Genomic DNA, 13,184 nt, shown 5'->3' on the forward strand with positions numbered 1-13,184 from the left:
CTCAGAACAAGTCCTTTCAGGATGGATTCGGTGCCCTCTCCTGAAATGGGTTCCCACATGCTAAATGGGGTGTGTGTGTGTGCAGCTTGGCATGTGGACAGGGGCAAGAGTGGCAGGCAGGTGTTCCGCAGGCCTGGCCTCAGCGTTCCTCAAGATCTGAACGGCTCAAACAGGCTCCATCTTTCTCACTACAGCTATGCCTGGGCTGTGACCTTGCCAGCTCTGGGGAGACAAGGCAAGACGGCGTCCTCAGTGAGCAGGGGGGGAGGGTTGTTAGTAGGTGACAATGGCTTTTTTTTTTTTTCCACTCTTGTCCAGATTTTGAACTGTGCCCATTACCAAATCTGCTCAGTGTCCCTCCTTTAGATGCTGGTCTCTGTCACAGCTGTTTCTTTGGAATCTCTGTATTGCTCTTTCCTCTGGCTCTTCTGGACCTTCTCAAGTCCTCCTCGTGGTGTGTCCCCTCAGTTTCTAGCAGCCATGCACCATTCAGAGGCTGGTGGGGCATTTCAAATACAAAATGCAGTGAAGTCCTTGGATGCTGTGCTTTGGTGGCTGCTGCATCAGACGTTTTCCTTCTGAGAACACCTTATCCTTGTCTTCTCACATGATGCTGGAACATAGGAGAATGATCAAGCTACATGAGGGTCTGAGGAGGATCCACTAAGGGAAGGTAGCCGTGATGTGGGTGTAGGCTGTCTTTGTCCCCAAATCCCTAAAATACTTCTATAGTATTACATGACAAAATTCCCATGACAAGATTCCCACTTTCAAAAGTTGGGAATCTCCATTTTATAGACTCCTGGGGCAGATTTTAGTAATCAGATATAATTGTTGACTCTTCTTATCAATATCTCCCTCATATTTTTGACCTGGCTAGCAAATTTATTTTTAAAAGGTGGAGGTGGAAAGAATAGAGCATGCAGGATGGAAGGAACAACTGCAGTTTCCCTTTGCTGGGGACTGTTTATAAATATTCCTCTAGAGGTGACAGGGACGTAGGGTCACAGTGACCTACTCTCAGAACAAAAGGGACCCCCTTCTCCAAAAGACAATGAGCCAGAATTAAGTCCAGCCTGTAAGTCCAGGCTGCAAGGACATCACATGTGCACAGGCCTGTCTGAAGGAGCAGAGCTTTCTCAGGGTACGTGGTCTCCATTCCCAGCCACTTTCAAGGCCATGGCCGCCCCAGGGCCCCATCCTTAGGCTCTGGCTCACCTCTTCTCCGTGATTTACTTTTTCTTGATTCACTCAGGACCGTCACGCTTTCCCATAGCAAGTTCATGTTTTGTTTTCTTAGATAACAAGGTTTGCTGTATCTATTAATTTATGGGCTGGGGTTGTAGCTCAGCGGTAGAGTGCTCACCTAGCACGTGCGAGGCCCTGGGTTCGATCCTCAGCACCACATAAAAAAAATAAAGGTGTTGTGTCCAACTACAACTAAAAAATAAATATTAAAAAATTAATTTATTAGACTTTTCCTTTATTACCAGCATTAGTGAGGCAGAATTGGCATACAAAACATTGCACATCCATACAAGTTGGTGCATTTGGACATATGGATATCTATGTTACAGTCACCACAATCAAGGTAACAAACATATTTATCACTTTCAAAAGTTTTCTTCTGCCTCTTAGCTTTTTGCTTTTGTAAGACAGCTTAACACAATTGCTTCCCTGATAGCACATTTGAAAGTGCATGGTACCTTGTTAACTACAGGCACAGTGCTGTACAGCAGAGCTTTGGTACTTCCTCACTTTGTATTGTTGCAACTTGATATTCATTGTGTATCAGCTTCCTGCCATTCATTGTCTACTTCTATACCTTTGACTACTTTTGATGCCTCATCAGAAGGAATCATGCAGTATTTGTCTTTCTGTGACTGGTTCATTTCACTTAGTACAATGCTTTCCAGGTCCATCCCCGTCGTGGCAAATGGTAGCATCTCTTCTTTTTCAAGGCTGAATAATATTCCATTCTGCTTGCATACCAACCTTGAATGGCTTTGGTTATGTTGGCTAGATGGACTTTTTCTTTGAGTCTTAGGGCACCAGACTAAGTCCTTAGAGCCTGAGCTGAAAAGTGTTCAGTAATTATCATTCTGTGATGGGTCAATTGTCCCAAAGCAGGACATATGTCCTCCAGTTGTTTGGAGTGAGGTACTCGCCTTCAGGGATAATTTTTTTTCATGGTTTGAGGGGAGTCTTTAGAGTTTAAACCCGATCTTGTGCTTCCCAAAGACTTTCCTTTCTGGTAGCCTCATAGTGGAGCCCCTGAAATTCTCTTAGCATCCTACAAAAGTTATTAAGGAAGAAATGCTGATTAGCTTTGGCAGTCAACTAATAAGTTAGCTTTTGTTGATGTTTTTGAATTTTTAAAGTTTACTTGGAAAATAAATATCCCATAGTTTCCACAAGCATAAAGCTAGTCAAAGTAATATTGCATAATAAGTAAAAACAAATCCAAATTCTGAGATTAAAAAAAAAATCCCCTAAATTCTAATGGTCAAATTCCCCTTAGAGAACTTCATTATTCTCTGCAGGAATAAATTGTAACACAGTGTAATTACTGAACTTAATTGTCAGGAAGAGCTGAATCTCAGTAAATTTTGGCATTAGCCATTCACCTTATAAGGTTTGCTTGCCAGTTGGCATTTAAGAGGACATGTCAGTTGCAGCTGTGTCTCTGGGCTTTTGAAAAGCTTGGGTACCAAATAGTTTTGGAGCAGTTGGCTGAGCACTTCTTGTTTGTACAAGTGACTAAGTGCCTCCATTTTCCAATCTCTGAAATGGGGATAATGATGAAACTGCAGTTGTAAAATCCTTTTGAGCTCTATAGATGAAAGGACCTAGGTAAGTATAAAGTATTGTTATTAAAATAATAGAATCTCTAATTAAAAGGAATAGGCTATTTAGGGTTCCTTGTAAACTCACTAATCGGGGGTCGTTAAGCCTATTTAGCCTAATAGCTTTCTGAGGTTGAGCTGATGCAGTGCGTGTAGGAACGTGTGGGGTTCAGACAATCTAGTCCTAAGTAGGCAGACAACTTTGACTCTTTAAATTTAATTTTTGCTCAAGGACATACTCAATGGTAGATTGGTATCATCTATCCCCACCCCCTCTATTTCCCAGCAAGAACATGATCATTCTAAAATGTCTCTCTTTTTTTTTTTTTAACTACTGGTGGCTTAAGGGAAGAAAATTAATCATGTTAAATTGACCTAAGAGCCTACCAGGAACCAGAATGAAAGAAGCGAATATTTCTGGTGCTGGGTTTTCACGTCGTTACGTTTTCCGATCGACTCCATCATCTCCACAAGTTCTTTAGGCCGGATCTGTAAGCTCAACAACGAAAGAGACCCGGCTGCAGAGATCTGGTGGTTTTTCTGAGACCTGTTGAAACGGAATTGTTCTCTTTTAATTGAGTAAATCTCTGGGTCACAGATGAGCTCAGATGCAGAGAAACGCCTTCTCGTTAGTATTTAGCTGGTAGCTGATCACCACGGTAGGGAGGCAGCTGTGATCTCCTGAGTCAGGCTAATCGTGTGGTCTTCGTCATCCCACAGAGTGTGGTTTCTTCCCATTTCACTTTTCCCACAGACATGAGGGATGCTTCAATGGGCATAAGCCCTTCATCTCCATCAGGCACCAGCACTGTGCCTTATTTGTGTTGGTACCCCCTGGTGGCACAGCCTTATATTTAGCTTTTCACTGATTCTTCCAGTGCCAGCCCAGCCAGCACACAGAGAGGGGGATGAACCCAGTGTCATTCTTAAGATGTGCTTGGTGTAGTGATAAGTGAGACAGATGCAAAAAACAAAAACTTGCTATTCTTTTTGATTAGTGGCATCTAAAAATACTAGGGATGCTACCAGACATCTGGTATAAGACAGACTCTGTACCAGGCACCAAGCTGTGCGCTCTGTGTATTAATGTACTTGTTTTTCAGAAGAGCTGGGTGAGATAGAACTCTTGTACCTGACCACAGGCTCTGAGAGGTTAAGTTCAAAGTTGCCAACTCATCTGAATCAAAGTACAAAAAGTTATAGGAGCACAGAGGAAGGCGTGCTGAGATTTTTTTTCTTTCAGACTTTACTTTTAGAACAATTTTAGTTTCACTGTAAAGTTAGCCATTAGCTAACTTTAGGAATTGCCCATACCCCCGTGCCCAATCCTCCCCTATGCACAGCCTCGCCCACGATCAAGGCATGTCTAGTTTGACTGCTCCACAAGTAGTGATGGTCAGGGAATTATTTCCTTCATAAATTATCAGTTATTGATAATTTCATTTCTATCAACCAAGAGCAATCACAATAAAGAAAGTGTATAGTTGCAAAATTCACCAAATAAAGTTGCAAATTACTCAACTTCAACAACACGACCCCCAAGATTCAAAAACAATTTTTGCACCTTTATCTATTAGTATGTATTGAATTTACTATTATAAACCTTCAGTGTGTTATTTCTTAGCATTTAAAAATATTTTTAGAATGGTTTTAGATTAAAAAAAAATTGAACAGAGAGGACATATACCCTGCACCCCTCCGAGGTCCCCCGCATCCTTCACTGTGCACAACCTTCCTGCACTGGTATGACTGTGTGGTCAGTGACACATCAATATCACCAGGTTTCTTAGCATTTTGCAGCAAGGAACGACTCTCCAATTGTAGAGCAGTGACTGTACATTTACCTCCCATCATCTAACCCGGCTCCAGGAAGACAGCTGGAAGTTTAACCAAATTCTCCTCTGGATAGTTAATATTCTTCAGGCACAGAATTTTGCTCAATCACATGTTGAAAAATTTCCTTTTACTGTAAAATCTGCCAGTCTAGGTTTAATCAAATTTGTTGTTAATAATAGAGATTGTAGAATTTTAGTAAGGTTGCCTGAGGGAAAATGAATAGATTTCAAGTTCCATGAAGCTGGAAGCATCCTGTAAATCGAATAGTATTATAGTATCTGCTCAATAAATACTTACTAATAAATACCATGTATTTAATAGCCTTATTCCAGTCATCCACATACATTTCATTATTTAACTCACACTATTAAAAAAAACATGATTTTCAACCTGGAAAAATAATTTTTAAGTATTTTTGCCTATTCTCACTTATGTTCTTGCAGGGTACTGAAACGGGAAAATACAAAAAACTGACATATCTAAGAGTAGCTAAAATATTTTTGTATGTAACAAGGGAGCATAGGACCCAAATAACTATTTTTGTATTTAGTTCTCCCTACCTATTGTATTTTTAATGAAATTTTCTTTTCTATCAAAAAAAAAATCTGTTGGGTTAATGAAAAGGGAAGCCGCACAAATGATTTTGTGTTCATGCTGTTTCCTTTAAAGGATCATACAGGAGGACTTGTCTAGCTAAGCCTGTGTGAGGCCCTGGGTTCAAGGCCACCATTAAAACAAAACAAAACAAGCAAACCAAAAAAAAAAGAGAGAGAGAGAGAGGAATGACAGTGTGGAGAACCCCTTGTGAAGCTGCAGGGACCGGCTGGTAGCCGGGGCAGGGAGGAATTTAGCAGGACAGGCAAAAGTATTGCAGGCACAGGGAGGGGCACAGAAGCGCATCTGGAGGCCTGTGGTGGAGGGAGAGGGTGAGTGCAAGTGGGTGGTCTTCAGCCAGAGGAGCATCTGGGCCTTTCCACCCACAGGAGTTAAATCTGCTCTCTGGCTCCTCACCTCCTGAGGATGTCCACAAGCAGAAGGGCGAGAGGGAAATCAGAGGCAGGCTAAAAGAATGTAGCCTGAGGCGCCTCTCAGAGACCTGCCTGGGGCTTGGTACCACTGGTGACAAAGCGGGGACAGAGCTGCTGGCCGGAAACCTGCCCGTCAGGGCCGCCAACTCACCTTTACCACCTGCCGGCCACCCTCGATTTCGTCTCAAGGCCGGCTCCTTGGTGAATTAAACAGCATTTAAATGTCAGATTTCACCCCAATTCCTGGCGGGCAGCTTGTCTCTTTCTATCTTATGGGTCCACTTTTGCTCGGGTGCATTCTCTTCACTCTCAATGTCGCTGCACAGCTCTGAGCCAGCCCTGTGGTGTACGCCACGTGGTCAGCCGGCTCCTTGAGGACATCCCGAGGTGGCATGGGGGGACATCAGAAGGGACATGTCCAATTTATGCACCATGGGTGTGTGCATTTGTAAGGAACAGGTTAGAACACGTTGTACGGTATGCAAGAGGCCGTGCAGCACGCATCGGTTTGCTGGGGCTATGGGAACCAAGTACCATGGTGGGGACAGGGTGACCCGGGTGGCCCGAGTGGCGGGGGAGCTTAAACGGTGGAAACTTGCTTTCTCCTAGTTCTGGAGGCTGGAAGCCAAGGTCGAAATGCCAGCAGGGTTGGTTTTTCGGAAGGTCTCTTGTTGGCTCATGGATGGCGGTTCTCTCCTGGGTCTTCACAGCTCTTTCAACCATGCATGAGTCTTTATTTCCTCTTATAAGGACACCAATCATGGCGAATTAGGTTCCACTCCAATGACCCAATTTTGTTTTAATTACCTTTTAATGTTATTTTTTAAATTCTTATTCTTATTTTGTGTGGTACTTGGGATTGAGCCCAGGGCCTTGAACTTGCTAGGCAAGCGCTTCACTGAGCTTCAGCTCTGGCCCTTGATTTCCTCTGTAAGAACCTGAGCTCTAAGTACTGTTACAGGCTGAGGTACTGGGGATCAGTACTTGTGCATTTTGAGGGGACACAGTTCAGCTTATAACAGTGCTCATGCATTTCATACCCTGTTTCTTTTCTGGGAATATTTCTAGCCAAGTTATTTCTGATGCTCAGTTCACTTGGATTTTGAGAGGAGACTAAGGGAAGTCAATTGACTATTATTTGTTTTGGACTTTATTTCTTCACATTTGTTAAAGCTGGAAGTCCATGATCAAGGTGTCAACAGCAAGGTTGGTTTCTTCTAAGGCCTCTCTCACTGGCTTGCTTCACTGCCAGGCTTCACCTGGTCTTCAGTGTGTGTGTGTGTGTGTGTGTGTGTGTGTGTGTGTGTGTGTCTGTGTGCACGCTACACATACAAGTTGACTTGTCTTTACCCTTTTCTAAGCACCTTCATGTTCTCTTCAATTCTACTCCAAGATTCCAATTCAGAAATTTCTTACAAACTATATAACCTACTTTTTCTTTCATCTTTCCCTTTTTATACTAGGAAACTTTGCTGGCTACAACTGTGGAGACTGCAAATTTGGCTGGTTGGGCCCCAACTGCAATCAGAGGAAGCCACCAGTTGTTCGACGGAACATTCACTCCTTGACCCCTCAGGAAAGGGAGCAGTTCTTGGGTGCCTTAGACCTCGCCAAGAAGAGGACCCACCCTGACTACGTGATCACTACCCAGCACTGGCTGGGCCTGCTTGGGCCCAGTAGGACTGAGCCACAGATCGCCAACTGCAGCATTTATGATTTTTTTGTGTGGCTGCATTATTATTCTGTTAGAGATACACTATTAGGTGGGTTTTCCCCTTGGCTTAAGGTTTATTACAGGTTTGTGTTTGCTGGGGAGAAGGGGTAGGGAGTCTTTTGACACTAGTTAATTAACAAGAGAGCAACCTCAAGGCAGGGCTAGGTTTATCAGAGTCACAGAATCACCAAATGCTACCTGAAGGCAGAAGGCAGCAGTTTCTTCCTGTATGTTGGCTACAGACATTTCAAAGGGTTCTCTCCTCTAGTTTGTTTGGTTCAAAGTCTAAGCTGTTCTCCATGAAGCCCTTAATCTTCAAAGGCATGAGTCGGTGAAGTGAGAGCAAGTTCCTTTCCATTCCAGAAAAAAAAAAAATTACAAATCTGGCTATGGAAGCCCTCTCTGACCTCTTCTTCCAATTAGAGGAATTAACTGAACAAGTGCCAAAGCACATGACGCTCCTTTGTGCAGAACTGGAGTTCTCCTGTGAGAGGTGGGCAGTACTTTAACCTCCCGGGTCTTTAGACTGTAGTTATATCATCACTCATGGTTCCCAGGCTGTGTTAGAAATGCCCAGGCTTTTTGGAGTTGTATTGTCAAGGAAAAATACAAGCTGGGTCACAACAATGTTAGAGTTCCTCCTGTTTGGCCTTGCAGACCACGGTTACGTTGGATGCTTGAGAAAACATGAAATGCAAATGATACTTGAGAAATATCAAGGACCCTTCCTGGTCCTGGACAAGAGTTGGACTGGAAGACTGTCTTCTGTGAACCTCATTAACCAAATAGGTGTAGCTTCATCCTGAGTTATTTATCAGTTGCGAGAAGCCATCAGTTTGTTCCAGGAGAATGGATGCATTCTAGATTCTTCTCATGGCAGCTGTACACTCTTAGCTATACCTGTAACTGGTCCTACTTTGGAGTTCCCTCATTGGGATGAGGGTGAATAGAGACATTGAACTCACTTGAAATGGTGCACTTCTCACTTGGTATTGCCCACCTGTGGGCATTCCTTATTCCTTGTCTCTTATGCCTCCTCATTATTACTTTTGGAGGACTTGAAACTTTGTGCTAGATTAAAACACTTAAAAAAATAAAAAAGACTTTGTAATTTTGTAGCCAATGGCAGCAATAGCAGTTTGCTTTTGGTATAAGTCTTTTTAAAACCTGTCTTTCAGGTAAGCATCTGTCTTTCTTTATCGATAGGGAAGGTGGCTCTTCCAGCTATCAACCTTTATAGTTTTCCTGTCATCACTCTGAGGAATTTTTGCTTTATGAGAGGGTAGTCTCTCAAGAGGAAAAGAAAACTTTAGTTTCTGGTCATATCTAGGAATTAAATTTATATTCATGTCTGTTCAGCTCTCTGAAGTTATTATAGGTACTTTGAAAAAGAACTAAAGTTAGCTAAAGTTTCTACATAACCATCAAAAGCTGTTATGAAAGAGGGAAGAAGGATGGAACAGGCAGCCAGGAAGGCATTAAATTGCCCAAAGCGTTTCACTGAATTGGCAGTTCCAGTGGCCAGCCAAATTGGTTTGGATGTAGTTTTCTCTCTCTGGTCTCGGCAACCATGCTTGTCAGCTAGCTGTTGTAGCTGATTGATGGACAAGGATGAATCCATGAAAGTTCTCTTTGGTTCTACAAAAGCTGCATTAGGACTAAGTGTGGTCGAAGTTGCTATATTATTAATTAATCCTTCCCTTATCAATTTATGCATTTGCAAGGAATGGGTTAGAAGATGTCTTTTTAAAAAGTATATATTTCATTTTGCTCTGAATGGTCTACACTTTGGATACTCTCTTTCTTCTTAATGAATTGCTGTTGTGTAATGGGGCTCTTGATGCTGAGCATGACTTGAATTTCCTGGCTTTCTGCTTAAAATTAGGCTTTTAGGAAATGAAAGGAATTTTAACCTAAAAGTGCTAGTGGCTTCTGAAATTCCTTTGTCATTATTGCTACTGTTGCCTTTGAAGAAATAAAAACCATATATAGAAAAAATATAGATATTTTAGAAAAAATATATTTTATCTTTTGTAAACATATTTTATAAGCATATAAACATAAATATATTTTATATTTTATAAACATATAATTATATATATATTTTTTCTAAAGTATTGTGGCTGTATAGACACATCCCAGATAAGGGTTAACATTTTAAATATCCTATTCTGTGATCTCTAATATGTTTCCCAATTATTTTAGGACCAGGGCGCCCCTACAAGGCCATAGATTTCTCACACCAAGGGCCTGCCTTTGTTACCTGGCACCGGTACCACTTGTTGTGGCTGGAAAGAGATCTGCAGGTTGGTCAAAACTTATATGTTTGATACTTCTAATTAGAAAAAAATATATATGTGTGTGTATGTATTTAATGAGTACTGTACAACATGATGCTTTTTTAAAAAATATGTTTTAGTTGTCAATGGATCTTTTATTTTATATGTGGTGCTGGGGATCAAACCCAGGGCATTACACATGCCAGGCAAGCTCTCTACCACTGAGACACAACCCTAGCCCTGCAACATGATGTTTTGACATGCTTGTCTTGGTATCCATAGATAAGTGATAACTACAGACAATAAAATTAACATATTCAGGATCTCATATAGCTAACTTTCTTTTTAGTGAGTGTTACGAGTATCTAAGATCTGTATTGGCAAGTTGCAAGTACATAGTACAATATTATGAGGCACAGTCCTCAGGTTGTACCTTAGACCTCTAGACTGATTCATCCTGCACAATTGCAACTTTGTACCTTTAGACCTGCATCTTCCCTTCTGCCTCCCACTGCCCCATCCCTGGTAACCACCAGTTTCTATGTATTTGATTTTTTTTTTTTTTTTAGTAAGTGAGATCATGCAGAATTTTTCTTTCTCTATCTGGCTTACTTCACTTAGCATAATGTTCTCTATGTTCATTTTTATGGTTGCAAATGGTGGGGTTTTCTTTTTTATAAAGGCTGAACAACGTTGCATTAATGTATTTCTTTATTCAGCCACCTGTTATACCTTTAATCTCACAATGCATTTGGTCAAGACACCTGCCGGTCTTTACCTTGTATGCCTTCCCATTGCATCTGAAGAAATTTAACGACTGGACCTGACCTTTGCTTTTAGAGACTCACTGGAAATGCGTCGTTTGCTTTGCCGTACTGGAACTTTGCCACTGGCAAGAACGAGTGTGATGTGTGCACAGACCAGCTGCTGGGGGCAGCAAGACAAGATGATCCCACTCTGATCAGTGAGAACTCAAGATTTTCCAGCTGGAAAATTGTCTGTGACAGGTAATGACATATGCATTGCAGTAGAGAGCCCAAGACTGTCTTATGTGGCTGAGAGATGGATGTTGTTTCATTAGAATGATTTCTTCCTCCCTCTCTCTCTTTCTTTCTTCCTTTTTTGGTACCAGAGATTGAATCCTGGGGTGCTTAACTACTGAGCAATATCCCCAGCCCTTTTTTTATATTTTATTTAGAGACAAGGTCTCACTGAGTTCTTTGGGACTTGCTAAATTGCTGAGGCTGGCCTTGAACTTGTAATCCTCCTGCTTCAGCTTCCAGAGTTGCTGGGATTATAGGTATGCAAACTACACCTAGCTAGATTTCTGTTTTTAATGTACTCTATGTAGGGTTTTGTTAATGTTTCTGAAAATAACTTTCCCTTGGGAGGTGGAATTTTTAAAATTCTAAGCTCTTTAGTAAAAAAAAAAAAGGTACATATATCAAAATTACACTGTGAATTGAATATGCTTGGCCATCACTTTGAGATCAACTGTTTTAAAATTAGGAGTAGTTCCTGCATTCAGTCAACCTTTGCTAAGTACCAATCATGTTCTAGGGATGCGATACTGCTAGGAATGCAAGATGACTAAAGTACTGCCTCCCTTTTTATATACTTTTGTATTTTGCAAGATAGATTTCTTGTAATGAATTGCCATTTAGTCTGAGAAGTACTATAACCGGTGCACATGCAAAGCCAGGAAGAGAGTCAGGACAAGTCCCCAATGAGTGGAGATGATTGTTCTGAGACTCAAGAAGGCACAGACCTCAGTCAGGTATCAGGGAGGGTGAGGAGAGTGTGGGAGGGTGGCAGGTGTGTCCTTGGTGGAAGGAACATCATGTGTGAAACTAGGAAAGTCTCTGGAAGCAGCCTGCTGTGTCTGGACCATAAGATGCAGTTGAGGGGGATGGGAGTATGTCCTATGAACCCCTAAAGACCACATTAGAAGGTAAGTGACCTGCAGCCTAGGAATCATTCTTTCCTCAAAGACTCCCTGAACCCATTTCTGTCTCTGGGCACAGTACAGTTATCTGACTTCAGGGGGGATGTGTACCGAGACCCCAGTGGATGCCTGAAACCTTGGCTAGTACTAAATCTTATATGCATCATGTTTTTTCCTAGACAGACATTCTTTTGGTAAAGTTTATAAACTAGACATAGTAAGAGATTAACCATAAGTAATAATAAAATACAAGTATAAAAACACTATAATAAAAGTTATGTGAATGTGTTCTTTCTCTCAGAATATCTTAATTCCTTAGTGTATCACAGTTATATTTTCAGATTGGAGTTGACCTCAGGTAACTGAATCCATGGAAAACAAAATTGCAGATAAGGGCGGACAATTGTATCTCAGAAAACAATTTTCCAAGAGGATCCTCTGCCTGCCTTTATTCATTTCTTTTCTTCCAAACCCCCTTTTATTTTTAGTTGTAGTTGAACATGATATTTTTATTTTATTTATTTATTTTTATGTGGGGCTGAGGATGGAACCCAGGGCCTCAAGCAAGCAAGGCAAGCGCTCTACCACTGAGCCACAACCCCAGTCCCCCCCCATGCTTTTAACCCCACTACTCTGCCTCTCCATCTTTAGATTGCACCTGGGCACTGAGCTCAGCACACCTCCTGGCCCATGGCCAGCACTGAGCCTGGACAGGCATGTGTTCTTAGGACCCCATGCCCCATGCCCCTCGACAGGGACCTCATCTTCCACATCCCTCACATGTCCTGCAGCAGAACAGGGCTCCAGGCTCCATGATAAGTGGAATAACCCATCTGTTTTTATCTGAATTTCTTAATTCTATAAAGTGCCATTTCCCATAGTGTCTTGGATATTAATAGGTGATGTGTCAAGAGGTGTTTGTGATCATGTGTTTAGAGAAAGCTGAATTTAAGAGTTTTTTTTTTTTTAATTTTAGAACATCTCTGAGCCTTAGCTATCCTTAGATAAATGTACTATTATTCTTCAAGAGGAACCTCAGTTGACCAGATCCCAAGACTCTTATTTCACAGCCCATCTCCCTGTAACACACTTTGGGAAATGCTGACTTGGAGGCCTTTCTTGCTTAGTGTTTGGGTTCTGGCTGCTTCTGTCTGTGTGTGTGCTCATTCCATTCTCCACAGCAGACATGATCCCTTAGCTTTTTTTTTTTTTTTTTAATTTTTTATTGTGGGTTGTTCAAAGCATTACAAATTTCTTGACATATCATATTCGACACTTTGATTCAAGTGGGTTATGAACTCCCACCTTCACCCCATACACAGATTGCAGAATCACATCAGTTACACATCCATTGATTTACAAATTGCCATCCTAGTGTCTGTTGTGCTCCGCTGCCTTTCCCATCCTCCACCCTCCCCCCTCCCCACCTCTCCCCTCCCCTCCCCTCCTCTCTCTCTACCTCCTCCACTGTATAACCCTGAGGGTCTCCTTCTATTACCATGCAATTTCCCTTCTCTCTCCCTTTCCCTCCCACCT

General features: G+C 41.9%; 1 protein-coding gene across 1 annotated transcript in view; it reads left to right on the forward strand.

Moving 5' to 3' along the window:
• The window catches only part of Dct (dopachrome tautomerase), a 37,585-nt gene that overhangs the window by 1,011 nt on the left and 23,390 nt on the right, over positions 1 to 13,184 (forward strand). The window contains exons 2-4 of the mRNA XM_048800749.1: positions 7,174 to 7,473; positions 9,630 to 9,730; positions 10,544 to 10,710. Of these exons, the coding sequence (XP_048656706.1) occupies positions 7,174 to 7,473; positions 9,630 to 9,730; positions 10,544 to 10,710 (568 nt within the window). The remainder of the gene's footprint in view (positions 1 to 7,173; positions 7,474 to 9,629; positions 9,731 to 10,543; positions 10,711 to 13,184) is intronic.

This window comes from Marmota marmota, unplaced genomic scaffold, assembly GCF_001458135.2.
Source record: "Marmota marmota marmota unplaced genomic scaffold, marMar, whole genome shotgun sequence".
NCBI classification, from domain to species: Eukaryota; Metazoa; Chordata; class Mammalia; order Rodentia; family Sciuridae; genus Marmota; species Marmota marmota.